This window comes from Eptatretus burgeri, chromosome 4 (genome assembly GCF_056783735.1).
Source record: "Eptatretus burgeri isolate ZD-2024b chromosome 4, Ebu_testis_v1, whole genome shotgun sequence".
NCBI classification, from domain to species: domain Eukaryota; kingdom Metazoa; phylum Chordata; class Myxini; order Myxiniformes; family Myxinidae; genus Eptatretus; species Eptatretus burgeri.
Genome location: NC_140964.1, coordinates 134672709 through 134692875, shown reverse-complemented (window position 1 = coordinate 134692875; position 20167 = coordinate 134672709). Strand labels below are relative to the sequence as shown.

Below are 20167 nucleotides of genomic sequence, written 5' to 3'. Positions count from 1 at the left end.
AATGGCACAAGCCTTGTACAGTCAACATATGCATGGAACAAATCCTCTGTACAAATGCAGAAAGGGCAGCACCCGGATATGGGAGAACAATATCTTAAACACTTATTCGAAGGAATAACCCAATGTGCTCGTCACTACTGTAAATCTCCAGTCCTTTGAGCAACCAGCTTACTATAGAATGAGTTCCATATAGGCTGAGATGGGAGTCCTTCCGGCATTTGTCTTTTCCATCTGGCCACTCCATTCAATCGAGAGTCCTCGAGTAGACTGTTTATATTGGTCTTTACTGTTATGTTCCTGAAAATTTTTTTTTCCTGAGCTAATGGGGGGGTAAATCTCTGACTCGGTTGTACAATTAACCCAGGAAACCCTAGGTCATTTGTTGTCAACAACCTTTCTTGAGTCTATTTTAGTTCAAGTTGAGAACTTTTTTTTTTTCACAATTTCTCTTAGGATTTTGCCGATCGTCCTATTTGACCATATTCTTGTCATATGTACTATCTCTGGCACTGTTTTCCACCCCAACCCAGAATCATGGCAGAGGTGTAGTATTTTGATTATGCCTGCTGCAATAAAGTGTTGATAAAGGTCACGGCTTCTCGGAATTGCAGGAAACAATGGGTTGTATAATAGGGGTTCTTCCACAAACATATTTGTAGCATAAGTTTCCTGCTGGCGACGAACCGAAAGGCTCTGCCAAGCGTTCAAAAGACTCTGATAAAATGTTGAAATATGAGATATATCAACATGCTGGAGTTTGGTCAAGAAAAGTTCAAGGCTGTAACCGAGCCCACTCGCTTGTTGCAAGATGTGACAGGCCAGAAGTCGGCAAAGCAGCTGTTTCTCGTGCATCATCATCTGAGTAGAGCACAGCCGAAAGGCCGTTATGCGGCTTTTTATGTCGACAAGTCCTTGGCCACAATCAACCAACGGACGGCATATAACATTTGGCTGTAACCAGTGAAAACCAATGCAGAAGAAGAAAAAAAAAAATCAACCAGTAGCCTTTGAACAGCCTTCAGTAACACTTCCGGTGGTTGGAGGCAGATAAACTTATGCCACAGAGATGAGGCAACCAAATTATTTACAACTCGAACCTTAGCTCTGTAGGAAAGATGGGGTAGGGCTCTTCCATCGTTCTAATCTTTTTTTTTTTAACATGTTCAACAATCCCATCCCAATTTTTGAGGACAGAGAATGCAGATCCCAGGAGCACGCAGAGATATTTGACTCCCTCTTCCACCCATTTTAACTTTGAAGGCAAATGCACCGGTGGTACTATCCGTGTCCCCAGCGGATCGTTTTTAAGACTGGGAACCCATAAGGCTTTACTCTTGTTCCAATTACAGTTCAACAAAGATGCCAATCAAAAGAGATCTAAACACTTAACAAATGCAGAGATATCATTGTCATTCTTAATGACTGCAGAAGCTGATACAACTATTGAAGGAATCCCTGTGGATACAGTTACTCCCGAAAGATTTTTTCTGAATAGAATTAGAAGTGGTTCTATAACCAAGGAGAATAATACACCAGAAATGGGGCACTCTTGCCTCACCCCTCTCTGTACTTGTATAGGAGAGACGAGTTCATTATTAATTTTAAAAATACGAAATATATTGCTGTGCAGTAAGGATACATAGGCCCTAAAATTGGTACCAAGACCACATGCTTCCAACACATGATGCAAAAATACATGATCAACACTATCAAATGCCTTTTCTAAGTCAAGGAATATTATCCCAAATTCTTTTTCATGGAATCGAACTCCAGTAAATCTCTGATCAAAAAAATATTATCATAAATTGATCTGTTCGGGATACAGTAGTTTTGATCAGAGTTGGCGAGATCACCAATTACAGTCTTCGATCGACTGGCCAACATTTTTGACAATATTTTGTCATCCGTACATAATACTGAGACCGGTCACCATTTCTTTATCTGCCGTAAGTCTCCAGTCTTTGGTAGAAGAGACACCACTGCTCTTCTAAAACTTAGAGGCAGTTCTCCATTTATCAAAGATGATTCCAGGACATTCAGTAACTCAAGGCCCAAAAGGTCCCAAAACACCAAGAAAAACTCTGCTGGTAAGCCGTCAATTCCAGGTGCTTTCCCAGAGTTCAATCCAGCAAGGGCCTGCGTTAGCTCAGGCAATGTGATTGGTGAGTCCAAGCTCAGACGCTGGGGATCAGTGATGGAAGGAAAGTAAGGAGTTAAAAGTTCCATAGTTTGCTCACAAACAGTACGTTTTGCATAAATTTTTGAAAAAAAAAAAAAAAAAACTCCAATGCACAAACATACATCACTGGAGTTAACAATGTTTCCTCTTGAGTCGAGCAGAGAAAAAATGGCGTTTTGTGATTTATTGACAAAATCCATTTGGAAAAAGGATTTGCTGGGAGTATCTAAAACCTTGATGTTGTTTATCCTTAATCTGATTAACATCCCTGCTGCTTTTTCTCATGTAGGTTCTCTCAATTGGGTCCTTTTTTCAACTAATATCTTTTGGTTCCTCCTGTTTCCATATCTGGCCACTTTACTCTCTTACTGTATATCAGCTTCTGACAGCCATTGTTGTATTTTTAACATTGGTAACATTTGAAGCAAACTGCTGACAAAACACTGTGATCTGTGCTTTTGCGTTGTCCCACCATAACTCTAATGAAGAAAGAGGCTTTTTTTGAGAGTTGGATAGCCCAAAAGGTATAGAAGCCTTTTTTTAAAAAGTATCTTCAAAAAGATTGGTGTTGAATTTCCAGTACATACTTTTATGTGAGGGTTGAGGGAAAAAGAGGCCCATGGTAACTAAATGATGATCGGAAAATAAGGATGGAAAGCGAACCGGAGAGAAAACAGCATTCCTATGTTGCGCAGTGGTCAAGTTGCGTAAAACAGTGGAGGCCTTCCGTACTGAAGGGTATCGAGTGTGGCAGGGCAGTGAGGTACGAGATTGGGATCAAGAGACGCCGAGCCTTGAGAGGGTGGGGAAGCGCGGAAGTATTATCGCCAGGTCATTAGTACTGGTTAGGCGAGGAAGGGAGCGTGGAAGGCTGGTAGAAAAGCAGAAGATGCCAAAGGGTTTAATCGCAGTAAGAAGGACACTGATAAGTGGTAAGAATGAGATAGAGGAAGGAAAAAGCGCTAGCAGGTGCTAAGAACGACTGGAGAATAAAAATGCTGACTAGTGTTTTAAAAAGCGATTTAAAGAATAACGCTGACGTGCAGTTATGGGGAATCAATAACAAAATATAGTAGACAGGATGTGTCCGCTTTGGGGTCAAAGGCAGACTACACGAACAAAACCTATGGGTTGCGTTTGTCAAAGGATTTGAAAATATGGGCGGAGTGGACAAAGAAACATAGATTGAATTTTCTGGAAGAGGGAATGGTTCAGAGATAGAATTGAGAAGTTGAGAAGGGAATTAATCGAGAAAGAAAAGAACACTACTCAAAAACCAGTAGACTGGAAAATCTTTGGGAGATGGGCTGAGGAGAGCTTGAAAAGAGAGGATCAAGCAAAGAGTGCAAGTATAAGAAGTTTGAAGAACGCACAAGCCACTCTCAGAGAAGTGCAAAAAATATTACCGGTGATGGCTCCGTGCTCCCCGCAAGGTGCGTGGGGAGGAAATATTCGAATGACGCCGATAGTGAAACAGGTGGTACAAGATTTAATACGACATTTCAGACTGCCACGAGCCCGTACAAGTCAGTAATTACAGAGATGGAAAAAATATTTCCAGATGACAAGCCAGCTGAGATAAAACTTGAAAAAGCATGATCGAGCAGAGAATGTTGAACCCAGCGACGAATCAGCACCAGAATTATATATCATTCACCATCCATGGAACCAAAGTTATTTACAAGCCATGAAAATGCAAATGAAAGATTATGATGATAATCCAGAAGGGATTGTGGAACAAATATTGTATTATATAAATTCAAATAAAGCTAACCTCGAAGATGTGATTGGATTAATGACAACAGTACTTCCGGTTAAGATATGGCGAAAAACTAAAGCATTAGCCACGTGGCCGGATGTGGCACCAGCAGGAGAAAATGAAAGCTTATATAATGCTCGATTACGAGATTTACTTATTCATTTAAGAACTGCAATAAGCCCACCTGATATTAATTGGGGGAAGGTACAAGGATGCAAACAAAAAAAAAACAGATGAAGAACCGGAATAGTTTATGGTTCGATTACGACAAATGATTGTGCAACATTCGGAGTTGGGTGTGGCCACGATACCGGACGAGCTGTTGACTAACTTTTTCGTGGAGGGACTGTTACCATTGCTGTCAAAGCAAATAAAACTTGTTAAAATTGGATGAGAAGGTGAACCACTGGCTCAGATGCTCATAGCAGCCAAACATTGTTACAGAAGCGCACAAAAATAAAGAAACTATTAAGCTGGAGAATTTGCTAATGTTGATGATGGAAGACTATAAAAGAAAATTGCGGAAAGAAACGAGAAGAGGAAGATTCAGACGAATGCTGAAGTCACCAAAGAAAGGCGGAAATGACGATAACACCACGTGCGAGTTGGGCGGAAGACTCCGACGATGACGCAAGACCTCCTCCCATGGATCCGAAGTGGAAGTGTGCGAAAAATAGTACGAGAGCGCCCTCTCGCGGGTCATCTCCAAACGCAAACGTTTGTTACAATTGCAGGAAAACTGGATATTGAAAAAAAGAGACTGCCCAATGCGCAGCCGAAAACAGAGAAGGGATTCTCAAGTACGCCAAAGAGAGCAGTTGAGGAGACAGCAAGAAAAGCGATGTTGACAATGCGAGAGCGGGTTAACCTCCACACTCCGCTGTTAACAACCCCTTCAGATGAACCTACTTTAAATTTGATAGTAAATTGGAAAAATGTTTCATTTTTAGTATATACGGGAGCGACCTGCTCGACAATTAAAAAGGACGTTATGCCCACCGTACCTTTGTCACACAAGTGACATTCCAAGCGTGATTGGAATAACTGGTGTCGTTGAAAAGATTCCTATAACACAAAGCCTGACAGTTGAATATGGACCTTTGGAAGCACATCATGCCTTCTTGCTCGCAGCAAATTCACCTGTAAATTTATCGGGACTTGATTTGCTTTGCCACTTGAGATGCACGGTAAAATGCCTGGAAAATGGAGTGTACTTAAATATCCCAGAAAATAAAGAAACTGAAACCTTAGAAATGCTATCATGATCGATCGGACCTGCCGTGTACCGGTGGGCGAATACATGGAGGACATGTCCGAGAGATAACAGAGCAGAATTTAGCAGATTTAAAAACGATTCCCGATATAAAATACAATGAAAATATAGCAGAATGGATCGAACCTCTGTACTGCACAGCACACTATGACGCTTTGGGAGAGGATGTAGATTATGCAAATGAAGTACAGAATGTGCTCTGTATAGAATTCAATATCACAACTGATCTTTGGATTGGATTAGAGGTACAATTTACTCAACAACAATGTGATTTGATGTACCAATCTATGAATCAAAGGGCATGTTGCATTAATGGTTGTAGAACACAAAGCGAAGGAGATTGGAACAATGATTACACGATTAAAGGATTTATCGAAACAGTATGTCAGGTACAGGGCAGAAATCTATCACATGGAAGGAAACACAGGGTACGTATGGGAACAGCCTCGTACGGACTCTATGGCCGTTTTTGAGCAGATAAATAAGTTACCGTGTGGAGAAATGTTGTCAATGGGGGGGGGGGGGAAAGAAAAAAAAAGAGGATTTGTTGTCACAAGTACCCAATGAATTATGGACGACACACCCAAATGAGGTGGAAAGAATAAAAATTGCAGAGCCAGTGCATATTTTGGTGGATACAACCAAGCCTCTACCCAGTATCAAACAGTACCCTCTACGTGAAGAGGCCAAAAGAGAAATTGCTCCAATGATTGCAGCACTACTCGAGCAGGGGGTGATTACAGAGACCGTCAGCGAGTGCAATACACCAATCTTACCTGTAAAGAAGCCAGGGAAGCAGACGTGGCGATTTGTGCAAAATCTGAGGGCGATTAACAAATGCACAGTGTCAATAAACCCTGTGGTACCAAACCCAGTGACCATATTATCATCAATTCCGTCCAATACAGCACGTTACGCCACAATTGAGCCAAGTAGTGCATTTTTTTGGATAACCATTCATGAGGATTCACAGAATGTTTGTTTTTACCTATGAAGGGGAACAATACACCTGGGGTAGTGCTGCCACAAGGCTTTGCTGATAACCCAACATAATTCTCACGAGCACTCCACAAAGATTTGAATGACGTACTACTTACTGAAGGCTCTCCCTCGGTACAGTATGCGGATGATTTGTTCAACATCAGAGGATAATTGCAAAAAGGACACCTCAACCTTTTTAGGAACACGAGCTGCAAAAGGCCAAATTACAATTGTGCGAGACTGAGGTAACATACCTCGAACATGCATTGAGTGGAACCTTGAGAAGATTGTCAAATGACAGGATGCACACTATTCTAAATGTCCCAAAACCAAGAAACAAATGAGACGATTCTTGGGAATGGCTGGATATTGCAGACAATGGGTACCTGATTATGCAGTACTGGTTAGACCACTGTTACACATGATGCTGGACAAAGCACCACAACTAATAGAGTGGGTACAGCAGGCAGAAGAAAACTTTGGCAAAGTCAAAATAGCACTGACAACACCAGCTTTGGGTTTGCAGGATTATGACAAGACATTTTACTTACATACCCATGAAAGGGAAGGATTTGTACAAGCAGTACTAACACAGCAGCACGGTGACAAAATGCGTCCATTTTCATAATACAGCACGAAACTAGACCCTGTGGTGCAAGGGTTTCCACCATGTTTGCGGGCAGTAGCTGCTGCCTCATATGCCGCACAGACTACAACTCAGATTGTGATGACATCACCTCGAGTGCAGTGAGTACCACACTGTGTAAGTTCTGCATTGCTAAAAGCAAAAACGCAACACCTATCAGCAGTAAGAGCAAATGACATATGACCCCGTGTTAAGTCAAGCAAAAAAATGTGGTTATCGAAAAATGTCCGACACTGAACATAGCATCCTTGATGCCAATTTCTGATGGAGAGAAACATAACAGCGATTAAGTGATGACAAAAACTGCTACTTCCCAGACAGACTTGAAGGACATTCCGTTGCAAAACCCCGAAATGATAGTCTTTGTGGATGGCTCATCAACAAAAGCAGCAGACGGGTCATTAGACAGGATATGCAGTGTGCTCTGAAAGTGATGTTTTGGAAAGTGGTAAACTACCTCAACATTAATCTGTACAACAGGCAGAATGATGTGCGCCAATTGCAGCATGCAATCTAACCAAGAATAGAAGCATTACAATATATACAGATTCCCAATATGCATATGGGGTGGCACACGATATAGGGGCACTGTGGAAAATAAGAGGGTGCATAACATCACAAGGCACGCCAGTCAAAAAATGGTAAATTGATAGCAGAACTGTGAGAAGCTATTCACTTGCCGATACAAATAGCGATAGTAAAATGCCGAGCACATACAAAGCAAAGAGATGTCGTCTCAAAAGGAAATGCTTTCGCCGATTCAGTTGCAAAACAACCAGCAAAATCACAAATATGCTCATCAAAGAGAAAAATTAAGAAAAGGTGCCAAATATTGATGACATTGCAGCACTACAGGAGGCAGCTGAGGCAAGTGAAAAACCCAAGTGGGAGAAAATAGGTTGCTGTTATAATGCAGAAACAAAACTTTGGGTCTCAAAGGAAGGCAAGGTGGTTGCCCCAAAGGAGCCTTTACCATCGCTTGCTCGTTTGGCTCACGGAAGTGGCCACACAAACAAACGGGGAATGCAAAGGGAGGTGCGACGAACATGGCACGCTCCAGGACTTGCAGCTGTGGCATAAAAGTTTTGTAGAAGCTGTGCATATTGTCAACATCATATTTCTGGTAGAGTGTTTAAACAACCAGAAAGAACTCATCCACTACCCTGGGGGCATTTCATCCATATTCAAATGGACTTCGTAACCATGCCAAAATGCTGTAATTACAGCTACATTTTGGTTGTGGTCAATATGTTCACCAAATGGATTGAGGCATATCCATGCAGAACATGTGATGCAAGGACAGTAGCAAAGCTTTTGCTCAAAGAGTACATTTGCAGGTCTGGGATACCTTACCTATTACCAATGAACTCTGCAGAGCTTTGCAAATCAGACAACGTTTCCACTGTCCGTATCATCCTGAATCAGCAAGGCAAGTGGAATGCCAGAATGGCATACTTAAAAACAAACTTGCTGAAATATGTGATGAAACGGGTTTGAAATGGCCAGAGGCTATTCCTCTGGCACTGCTGTCAATGAGGTCAACGGTAAACAGGTGCAGCGGATTGTCCCCACATGAAATACTAATGGGGAGTCCGATGCGATACCGGTAACCGCCTCATTTACCCTGAAACAGATAGACATACACATGATGGATGAAACCTTGATTAACTTTTGTGTTGCCTTAACAAAGGTTGTCAAAGAATTCCATTTGCAGGTCAAACAAGCGCTACCAGAACCAGCTGTGAAGGAACATCACGGCATCCAGCCAGGTGACCGGGTGTACATCAAGGTGTTCAAGCGGACAAACGCACTGAAGGCACGTTGGACCGGACCCCACCAGGTATTATTGGTCACCTATACAGATCTCACGTGCAAAGGTAAACAATCATGGATGCGTGCATCTCACTGCAAAAGAACATCCAGCAAGCCATAAAAAGAAGAAAGGAAATCTGCAAGTGGGAAGAACGTTACCAGGGGTTCATGACAAATATAGCAATGCTTTTGATGAGCACGTGCATAATTGTGACATTATGGATGATAACAGGCAGTGACGGCATTATGGGAATGCCATGGAGAGCAAAATGCTTGGTTGGTCAAGAGCAGGGAAAACAAAGGAATGGTAGTGATTGGGCATGCAGGGCAAAAGAAGGAAAACATTGGGGCCAATTGCACGAGAAAGGCGTGTACGGAACAAACACTTGTTTGACCCTTCCATATAATTATGCACCCTGTGTCACACGGGATGAAGGGGACGTAGACACTGTACGCCTGAAACGAGGCATGATGTTACATGAAGGAATAACTGGACATCGATTAAACACCTCTTTCGCAATATCTTTACAACATGCTAAAAGTATGAACAAAACCAAGTGTTGGGTTCGCTCACACCTACCCCACTCATCCAAGCATGGACTATACCTTTTGGCAGTCCCATTTTTAGGGGAAGATATATGCAGGTACCTAGTTCGTAGACAGGCTGACCCAGCCCAAACTAGAACAGAAGAGTTGGGGAAGAAGGGCAAAAGTACGAGAAATTACAAGTAACTGGGAAAAGTGGGGGATACAACTGTACTGACTATTGGCACCGGTACGATCCTAAGTATTGGGTGAAACGCAACTTCCCATATATGAAACAGGGAAAAGATGACCACACTCCAAGATATAGGACAGAATATGCCTCACTAACAAAGGGGGAAGGATTGGAGAAATACCCACCACATTTTAAGGTGACAAGTAGAGAGGAAGGAATAGTTTGCCAAGTAAGTAGAAAAGGAAATGGACCTTACTTGGGTATGTCGGCATGCCAATACTATGCTGAAGATGGGGAAGAAAAAGTAACCATTAAGGAACTAAATAATGGGACAAGAATAGACATAAGGATACAAATGAATAATCTCTTGAAACCCCAGGCACCATTAAACGACACATTTCGTATGTGGGCATCGGGCATATTCATGGTTACCAACCGGGTTGACGGGATCTTGCTATTTAGGATATGTAATACCTCAAATTCCTATTTCTGACCAATCACCTTTCATGTTGCAGAAGAAACGAAAAAGATCAATTTCAGAAACTGACCGATTTTTCATGCTCGCCTTTCCATTTTATGGCATTGGGAAAGCCGCGAGAGAAATCATTAACTTGGCAGCCTCTCTCGAGAAGCTTGTGAATGAAACTGCTGAAGGTTTTTACCAAAATAAATGCTGAAACGGTTACCAAACTATGCAAAATCGTGTCACCCTTGATGTCTTATTAGCTGCACAGGGAGGCACATGTGCAGTCATAGGGACAGAATGTTGTACCTATATCCCCGATAATTCAGATGAAATTGATAATCTGGCTGGGAATATTAAAGCAGAAGGTACCAAATATCATGATTATCATAAGGGATGGAACTTCGGGTCATGATTGGAAAAGATGTTTGGTGGATGGAGAGCATGGATACTCCACATATTGTTCATTGAACTGACTTATGATGTTCATTGCTATTATTGTCATCATAGCATGCATAAAAGCAATAATCGGCGTGTGTGTGTGTGTGTGAGAAAATTTGCCACAGTAACAACGATGGTGGCGTGTGAAGTCTCCCTGGACCAACCATCAATGAGCAACTATGAAGATCCAGAATATCCAGAAAACCCAGAAAATGAAGAACTTAGTATAAAATTAAGTCAAGACATTAGGTTGATGGTGGTATCTTTTGGAAAATATGAAAGTACAGATACTTGTGCCTTTGGGAATGACAAATACCCAGTTGAAAGAATTCAACAATTATAATATTGCTAAAGAATCAGAAGCAGATGGATGATTGTAATAAAGAGACAAGTCTGAAGACGACGAGGGTTCACGAGCAGTATTTGATGATGTAGATGGTTTCAGAAGTCAAGGATGAGATAATGTGATAATGTTTGACCAAGTTATAAAAATGATCAACATGATGTGGTATAATTGACAGGTTATGAGCTGCAAAATGTCGAAAACCCGGTTTCGTTCAACAACTTTCAAAATTTGACCTTTGTAAAACCTTTAAAGGTCACAAAACAATGTTGTGAACATTAAAATAAGGAAACAGGATTCGTACTATAGCTCAATGGAGTTAGTTCGTCGAAGGTCGAAAACCCGGTTCGATTCCCACAACTTTGAAAATTTGACCTTTGTGAACTTTAAAGGTCAAAGGTCAAGGATTATGACCTTTGGTGCAAAACTTCCTCTGGAACATTCCAGGAACAATATAACGTCATATAGGCTATATGGCATTTCGCACTCCTGATTATCCATACTTTGATGAAATCAGCGTAAAAACAAACTTGAAGGGGGCGCCACGGGCAAGGTGTTCGAGATAGAGCAAAATGGTTTTAAGACTTTAGGTGGGGAATGACTTCAAGATTATACATAAAAAATATTGTCATCCTAGCTCTCAAAGTTTGGGCGGTCTTATGATTTTTATGTCAAAATTGGAAATTTTCTAAGTTTGTGACCTTGTGATGAAAATGGAAAAAAAAAAAAAAACGAGCTCCTTGGGGCTATGCAGGTGCCATTGGGCTAACCAAATACCGAAAACCCCTGCCAGATTCGACAAACCCCCTCGGAGAAGATGCAAATTGAAATCGGCTTCCCCCGAAAAACACAATTTGCAATTTTCTAAGTTCATGACCTTGTGGCCTTGACATTGGGACAAAAATGAAAAATCGAGCTCTGTGGGGCTATGTCGGTGCCATTGGGATAACCAAATACCGAAACCCCTGCCAGATTCGACAAACCCCTCGGAGAAGAATTTTTTGTCAAATTTCGCAATTTTCTAAGTTCCTGACCTTGTGACGAAAATGGAAGAAAAAAAAATAAAAAATAAAAAAAAATAAAATAAAAAAGCTTCGCGGAGCTATGCAGGTGCCATTGGGCTAACCAAATTCCGAAACTCGTCAGATTCGACAAACCCCCGAGGAGAAGATGCAAATTGAAATCGGCTACCCCCAAAAAAAACACGTTTTTTGGGCGTGGCTCCACCCATAATGGGCGCACCATGCCCATTTTCAGGAAAACACAACCAGATCATGATATAAACCTCCCACCAAAATTTTATCAGGATCGGATCAAAATCCACGGAGCTATGCTCGGGACAGACAGACAGACATCCACACAACAATAACGAATATAGTGGTCACTTATTTTTTTTGTGAACCAATATGGAATGATAGAAATGCCTTTAAAACTTCAGGAGAAAAAGAATTTGAACGGCTGGCCCAAATTCAATCTGTTTAATAAAACTGGAAAAGCCGATTGCCGATTGGATGTATATATGTTCAATATGCACTGGGTTCTTTGCTTCCAAAATCACTAAGGCAACCCAACTCTGTGGAGGGGAGGTGGTGGCACCACATCTGAGTTGCATCCACTTGCCAGAGTGTTAACCCAGCACAGAGCGCAAGTCTAGGTGACGCGGTGGAAACGAGCCTGCCGCGAGCCAAACAACAAATTTTGATTTTTAGCCGATTTGTCCTGACAGAACAAACCCTTAGGTTGTTCTGTATGAACAAAACAGGGAAACTGTTGGAGCTGTATTATTAAATTGATTTTATAATCACGTAAAAGCAAAATTTACTTAGTTTTCTTCTTTCTTAAAATAATTTAATAAACTTAGTTTAGAAATGACAAACCTGGTGTTGGCACAGTGGTTAGGGCAGCAGCTTGGGACCCAAAAAGTCCTGATTCAAGCCCTGTCAGGCCACTGAATATACAAACACATATCTATATATATATATATATATATATATATATATATATATATATATATATATATATATATATATATATATATATATATATATATATATATATATACACACCAAGTCATATAACACCAGGGGGTTGACTGAGCCTGTCATCCTTCCAAGGTCGGCGAAATGAGTACTAGTGTATACCCTGGTTAAAATAGGTGTACCAGATCCCTGTGTCGTAAGAGGCGACCAGGGTTGCATCAGGAAGGGCATCCAGTGTAAAACATGTGCCAAATCACTATGCAGATCATATGGATGATCTGATGTGGTTAAAGAAAGAAGAGGAAGAAGAATAGAAATGATTTACTAGTAGAGCTAATAGACATGCATGCTGATAAAGCAAAAATATGCATACTGATAGAGTATGAAAATATGCACATGCATACATTGGTACACATGCTGAGTGAGCTTGTAAGAAAAACACTCCAATTAACCTATTGTTTAGACATATCTGTTAAATGAAATTTTTCCCTGTGATCAAGTAGTCAGAATGAAAAATTCCAACCATTGCACTCTCTCTTACTCCCCCCCCCCCACACCACTCTCTTATCAGAAAGCAAATTCCAACCATTGTACGAGGTATCTGAACAAACCAAAACCATTGTATACAACATATCTGCATATCTGGAGTCCACAAAGTTCCATCTGATAGCTTGGTGAAAAACTGGATATAAACCCTCAGAAAAGCTCTGTACTCTTAAGCCTTCATACTCCCAGTAGCATTGAGGTCTTCCTTCTGTGCACAGAAGTGTCTTTGTACGAGATTGAATAAACGGCTGGTATATGGACTTACTTGCTTTCTTTCCTTGAGGTAGTCGGACTCAGCCTCCACATTGCCTGCTGTAAAATTACGTGTCCCTTTTGTCTCCGTATTCCTCATTTTACTTATTCCTTTCCAGATATTTTACTTTGACCTCAAAATTATCCTTTCTTCTGCTCACTTCAAAAGGGAAAAAAAAAATAAATCCACTCCATAGACATCTCATGACATTTACATTTCCTTCTGCCTGTACTTTTTGTTCTCCATTCTTTTTCCCCCTTTTCTCAACCACTTCAAACTCTTCACTGAATAAAAATACTTATTCCTTTAAAAGTATTTAAAAATGCTTCACTTTCCTTATTTTTCCACAAGTACCTCACCTTCACCATCATATATTCCTCTTCATCTTCTTCGCAAGAATATCTTCGTTTGTCTAATTTGGGAATATGGAATCAGCATCACTCCACTTCATGTCCCCCCTTTCTGCAACCCTTCTCACACTCCCCTCTCAATGCTTCCCCCCCAAACCCACCACCTCAATGCTTCCCCTGCACCTAACTTCCTCAAACCTTGCCCCTGCAATGCCCCCCCCCCCAGCCCTGCACCCTCTCAATGCCGTCTCCCCTATCCCTAACTTTGTGGACCTCAAATATCCAAGGTCGCTGGTCTAACATGACAGATCTCTCAATCCAGGCTGCTGCCAATGAACCAAACCTTCCTCCCACAGGATGTCCCCGATTCCTTCGTGTCTCTCCCAGGCTAGTTTCCTCGAATTTGACAGGCCTGAACCCCACCCCTGCGGTGGAGTTGCACTTTAAATAAATAACTCAATCTCTCACTGATTGCTCAGGGTATTCAACAGTACTCGATTTGGCCCTGCATTGGCAAGGTGTGAAGGTCTGTTGACCTCCAATTAGGCTTTGGTGTTTTACAGATTTCCATATCCGACTGGTGAACGGTCAGGGTGAATGACTAAAAACGCCACAATATATTATTATTAATTTTTTTTCACCTTCTCCCTGCACTGAATGATCAATAAATTTATGCATCTCCAGAAGAAGCCGCCTGGGTCTCAGCACCAATTCACAAACCCCAGATGCAAGTAACAGTCCTGTCCAAGGCATCCTGGACCTATTCACACTGTTCTTGGTTTCCATTTTCTCTCCTTCGGATTGTGGAGAATGACATCCACTTAATCACTTGGACACCCGACTGTGAAATTCCTCACAACCCTGTTTATCCGAGCAAATAAATCCTGTCACTTGTTGACCTAATCTTGGTCGGATGGAAGTTTGAATGCAGCTTCACGGCATAGCAGGTCTGCACAGCTGCATTTATCCATGTGTTTTTTTAATGGAGAGTTCAGCCATGGCCATCACAAGGCATTGAGGCCATTCAATGGTGGGGTCTACAAAAAATAAATTGTGGGGGGGGGGGGAACACTGAGAAAAGTGATACCTATTCACACCTCCAAAACGGGAAAGGTTTATGTTGCTGGGAAACAGGATGCATGTTCGGAGATACAGAGTTTGGCAGTGTGTAGGAAAAAACACTGGAGGAATTTTGTCCTGTTGACCTTGGAAACAGAGTACGAGAGTGTGCAGAGGCTGCCAAACGGATAGAGCTTGTGAAAGAATGCAAAGGTGATACAAGTAGTGGAAGGCCCACTGAGTATCTTCCATTATAGTACCTGCAGAAAAGACATCCACGGAGCTTCAAACCAAGAGAGGTTGCAGAGATGACGCAAGTTCATGGCCTACCAGGTTAACAACTCATCGTTGAATTCTATCCAGAAGACGAGTCACAGCATCTTCCCAGGAGTGACTACATTATTCCATGACTGAACGTGTGGTGGTCTTGTACAAGTGGAGCGAGGCATCGGGAGGGAAACATCAGACAGCTCGATCCAAGCAGCCAAGTCGCTCAGAGGCTCTTTTTGCATTGCTAGAAATGTAGTTATCCCAACCAAAGTAAGAAGTGATGTCCAGACCAAGAAGACAGATGTCAGAGTTATCAGTCCCTTTCTGGTTTAACTGGAAGGGACTACAGGATTGTTGTCTGTCCATCCATCACACCTGTGGTTTTTCAGACTTTTTCCAAACCCTTTGACATGTTCAACTGAAACTTGGCACATTGGCTCAAGTATGATAAGTTACATAATTTTGATTTTCAGGGCATTTAATCATTTTTTTTTTTTCTACAGACGAACGCCCTTTTGGACTCAGAAGATATCACATCGGAAGGGGGAATCTGTTGCAGAGCAATTCATATGCCCTTGGTGTAATGGTGTTTGGTCCATAACTGAGTTGTCAAAAGAGGGGTATCTTGACCTGGGCATGGATTTTAGGTGGGTCTTCTTTTGATTGATGTTGATTTACCAGTCTTTTCCCTGGTTACTTACATTCTCAAGATCCAAATTTAGATCGACGCTGGCTTGAAGGCAGAGTGAACCAGGCAGGTAGCAAGGATAAGTTCTGTATCGGGTTGAGTCATCAGAATAAATGTCCAGCCGAGACGAAATGTTCTCGACCACATCATTTAGCTCAAGCAGAAACAAAGATGGCCCGAACACAGACCTGCACAGCACCGACATTAATGATATGGGCTGCAGAAGATTGACCATCATGCCACACAAAAATTTGGTGATCTGTGAGAATTCTGAAATTATTGCATGCAGATGCCCAGGAATACCATGTAACTGCAGCTTGTGAATGAGATCCTGATACCAAACTATCAAAATCCTTCGAGATGTCAAGGGCTGCAAGTCTGGCCTCACCACACTGGTCCAGGGCCTGGTTAAGTGTTCAGTTATCAGGGAAAGAACATCACTCGTAGATCGGAAATGATGGAATCCATCCTGAGCATCACTTTGGAGATTGTGGTCTTCCAGAAAAGTGATAACCTGCTCATTGATAAGGCATTCAAATACTTTGCTCCTTATGGGAAGAAGGCTGATCGGCTTACATTTGGATGGATCAGATTTCTCCCAGTTCTCACTTGTCCCTCACTGTGTGTCCCTCAAACATCTGAGGCCTCCGTTCCATCCTGGCTGCAGCTTCCAGTCCAGACATTGTGTTTTACAGAATCCTTTCACCCAAAGGACATCCCTCACACTGTCCATGCCAATACGAGTGGTAATCAAACTACTTCCTGCATGCGGATAACATAAATGCTCTGATAAACATGGAACACTTTGGAATTTAATGCGATTCAGAAAAAAAAAAAAAATCATTGACTTTGTATTTCAGGAATCTCAACGTCTTCACCAACACAAAATTGTTCTAAAAGATTTCATAAGTTACAAGGAAAAACATTCATGGTTCAACATCGAGGTGTTTCTTGACATGTTGGGGTGTATAAAATAGTGACGTACCGTACTTGGGTGTTAATCCATCGTCCTGATAGTGCAGGTTGCAGACACCACTGAAACCGATTCCCTGGAAACCAGGAACGTTTTCCAGCTGCTCATGTTGGAATCCAACGAACTTTTCACAGAAACTGGAAAGTTCTCGAATAACATTCTCCAAGTTGACGAACAGACTTCCCAACAGAGAAGACCCTGCAAGCTGAACAACCTGCGGCTTCAAGAAAGATTTCACAAATTTACAGAAGTCGGCGTACATTGCAAATTGAAATTTCTCTTTGGTGAGAGAGAGGAGCTCGGCTCGCAATGAATCGGAGTCTGTACAAGCTCGAAGAACCTTCTGAGTCTCAATTCCAAGCACATTGATCACTGCTTGGGCTGTTTCTGCTCTCAGACCTTGTGTCAGAGGCATTCCAAGAAGTTACCCATTTTATTTTCTTTACTATCTAGTTTATCCAATCAATGTGGGGTTTTACAGCCAGTTTGTTCAACCCATGTGGGCTGGCAGGATGGCCGTGAGGAAAGCACACTTGCCCCTGAGTCGTCTGGCTTGGGTTTGAATCCCGACACGGCAATTTATAACCTGTCACCGTCGTGTTTTACAGATAGGGAATGGGATCAATGTGTGTGTGTGTGTGTGTGCCATCCCTCAGATGAACATTCAACTGGACATCCCCCTCACAGCATTAGTTGGTGGACAACAAAGATCCCATGGCAGCTATCGTGAAGAGAAGGCGAGCTGCCACTGGCACTGTGAACAAATTCTAAATTTCTCCTCATTTACAAGGGGCACTTCATCAGTGGCACAGCCACACTTGCAGCAACGATGCAACCAGCAGCCACTGCAAACAAAATGAAATAATGAAAAAATGAAAATAAAAGTGCCCCCCACCCCTCACCTCCGCTCCTCCCTCCCCCACCTCACCTCCACTCCTCCCCCCCCCCCAATTGCTCTCATTGTTTTGGCATACAAAATCAATGTCCATAGGGAAAAGTCAATGCATGACCAGTAACACCATGGTTGCACAAAACAAGCAGAAAAGCCATGTTTGGGAGGAACCTCTTTTTCCATTTCTTCTTCCTCATTTCCCTTTCATGGACACCGAGCAGGATTAAAGACAAAACCTAGCAAAGGGCAGAGAAGCTCCTTGTGAGCCAACGGCCATCCATATCTGGTGCCAACTGTGTCTGCAGACGTCCTCCTGCAGCCAGTTACCTTCCCTCAGAGGTTGGTGGCAGGATTTGCACTCCGGCCACACACAAAACACTTCACTCCTCAATACACACTGTGGTGCGTGTTGGGGTGGGGCAGAGGTGTCGTCCACCGGACGAGTCTCCTCGGGTTAACATGCGGCAGTCCCTTTTGGAGGGTGCCTGGAATGTCCTATCCCGAAGAGATGGGGATGGCCAGACGGAGGCCCCTGGAGTACCGGCAGAAACTGGACGCGATGCGCTGTCGTACATGCTTCCAATGCATGAAGAAATTAATTAGTCGGGTCAATTTATGACAAACAACCACCAAACCCACAACAAATCGCAACAAAAGGTTTCTCAGTGGTTTTCATTCCTACTGGATATACTGATCAATAGAAAAAAAAAAGTCTACCAAAATCTGACATCCGGAAATGGGTTAAAACAGTCATTTTCAAGAAAGCCGCCACCGGGCTTTGGAATAACTAAAACAGCTCTAACTTATTCAATAATCGAGATAAAAACACAATTGTTGATTCTGGTCCATGGTTTTAATGGATCAGCAATCCACTAGTGTCAATAAAACTTCGATCTGATCAGTATTTAACATGAAATCAAAGATGGCAGCAAAATTCTAGAGTGCAAAAATCAAGAAATTTTCCATCTGAACCAAAATCACTGAACACCTGGTGCCACTGAAACATTTATTTGTGAACATTACATCATGGCAGTTTCGGTTACAATTTCAGTCCTCATCACTGTCCTCTCGATCCACTTTGAACTTCCTGTCCAACATGGCCATCAGACACCATGTCCGTCCTGTGATCACGTTTGATCAACCGCTGTAGTGGAAAGCTGCCGAGATAATCAGTGCTGCACCAGAGAATAGCCATTTGAAGGGGATCGTGCTTAGGCTGGGTACATTTCACACGTTCATGAATCTGCTTGGAGCAATATGGAAGGTTGATGGTGAGAACAGGACTCAAAAACATCCTGGAACTGGTGTACGGTGAAAATGCTGTAGTTCATATGATGTCCGGAAAATCTGTGCAGAGGGCATTCCGAGGCCATCGACTGGTGAGCAAGTCTCTCCATCGAATTATTGTAGCATCTGTTGTGGATGAAAATCCTGAGTTCATGCTCCAAGTAGAAGAGATTGAGAAAATGTATTCGTCCTTGCTGACGGGTGACATCTCTCTTGAAAGACTTGAAGAATCAGCTGCAATTGTGAAGATCACTGATGAACTTGAAAAAAAGAAATCTGAACTTGCTGCACAATCCAAAACGAGTCAGCTGTGGCTGGGTTATCAGAAAATGCTCCATACTGCTCAGGCAATGATCAAGGCAGATCGCACTGGGTCTTGGAAGGATCACTTGCAAGCTGTTGCTGATGCCTTGCCAATATTTGCAGCAGCTGGACACTACAACTACCAGAAGTCCCCTTATCTCTACGTACAAGAAATGAGTGAACTGCAGAGCAAACAACCGGATGTGTACGAGAAGCTTCAAAATGACTTCCATGTGATCCGGCGAACAAACCAGTTTTGGGCAGGCCTCAGCTGTGATCTAGTCATCGAACAAACACTCATGAGATCACTAAAGAGCACCGGTGGCTTGACTCATGGCAGCAAGATGACAGAGTAACACCTGGCATTGTGGACAATGTCAGCCCCCATAACATCTGAGGTCAACGTCGCCATGCAGGACTTCAATGATCTCACATACGCAACAAGCGAACAGCATAAAGAAGCAACTGGTGCCAGAATTGAAAGACATGCATTCGACCTCTCGAAGATAAGCACAAAGCTGAATGCATTTTCACCTTTCTCCTCTGATCCTACATTGAGAAATATCATAAATGGTATTGTGGCAAGCGAAGACATCAACGTGCATGAATATGAAGCTGTTGGGAACAAAATCATTGAGAGAATGATTGGACAACCTGTGTTTTCCTTCTCCAACAAGAGGATGGAGAAAGCAAAGACCCTGCGAAATTCTAATGCTCTCCAGGTTGCTCCTCACAGAGCCATCGACTCCAGTGTGCTATTCCAGCGATTCCTGGTGGTATCCCCAAATAGGTGATTTGTCACTTGAGGAGAGTTTTGTTTTGAGTTTTGAGCTCAGTCCATACCCTCCATCCCTCTTGGAGGACAACAAGATGTTGAGGAAGGTCGACAAACCTCAACTGCCTCAAGCTGTCAATGATCACTGTACCAAGGCACTGGCAAGTGAAGGAGTAT

General features: G+C 42.4%; 1 protein-coding gene and 1 long non-coding RNA gene across 4 annotated transcripts in view; one reads left to right on the top strand and one right to left on the bottom strand.

Annotated features, from left to right (window-relative positions):
- LOC147029170 (uncharacterized) overlaps positions 1-10675 on the top strand; it is a 31099-nt gene extending 20424 nt beyond the window's left edge. Inside the window, exons 2-3 of one of the 2 annotated variants that reach the window (XR_015056832.1) lie at positions 8553-8678; positions 10384-10675. This is a non-coding gene — a long non-coding RNA (uncharacterized LOC147029170). Of the gene's footprint in view, positions 1-8552 lie in introns of both variants that reach the window. The other variant, XR_015056831.1, reaches the window with a different exon arrangement.
- On the bottom strand, positions 1483-17601 carry LOC147029169 (uncharacterized). Of its 2 annotated transcripts, XM_085876411.1 has the most exons (3): positions 16746-17601; positions 5988-6031; positions 1483-2181 (listed from the first exon to the last, which is right to left on the bottom strand). In XM_085876411.1, exons 1-3 carry the CDS (start codon positions 17146-17148, stop codon positions 1927-1929), a joined length of 702 nt encoding a protein of 233 aa, XP_085732537.1. In that variant the 5' UTR covers positions 17149-17601; the 3' UTR covers positions 1483-1926. The 2 variants fall into 2 exon arrangements, 1 of the variants encoding a protein (XP_085732537.1); XR_015056829.1 differs by lacking the exons at positions 5988-6031; positions 16746-17601 and adding an exon at positions 3586-3785.
- Positions 17602-20167: the final 2566 nt, after the last annotated feature.

Coding starts and splice junctions, on each gene's coding strand:
- LOC147029169 (XM_085876411.1), bottom strand. CDS start 17,148: ATGCCTCTGACACAAGGTCTGAGAGCAGAAACAGCCCAAGCAGTGATC. Junction 6,032..16,745: donor TGGATTAACACCCAAGTACG/GTACGTCACTAT, acceptor AATCGCCCTCAG/ATTTTGCACAAATCGCCACG. Junction 2,182..5,987: donor CTTCCCTGGCTTCTTTACAG/GTAAGATTGGTG, acceptor ACTGATCCCCAG/CGTCTGAGCTTGGACTCACC.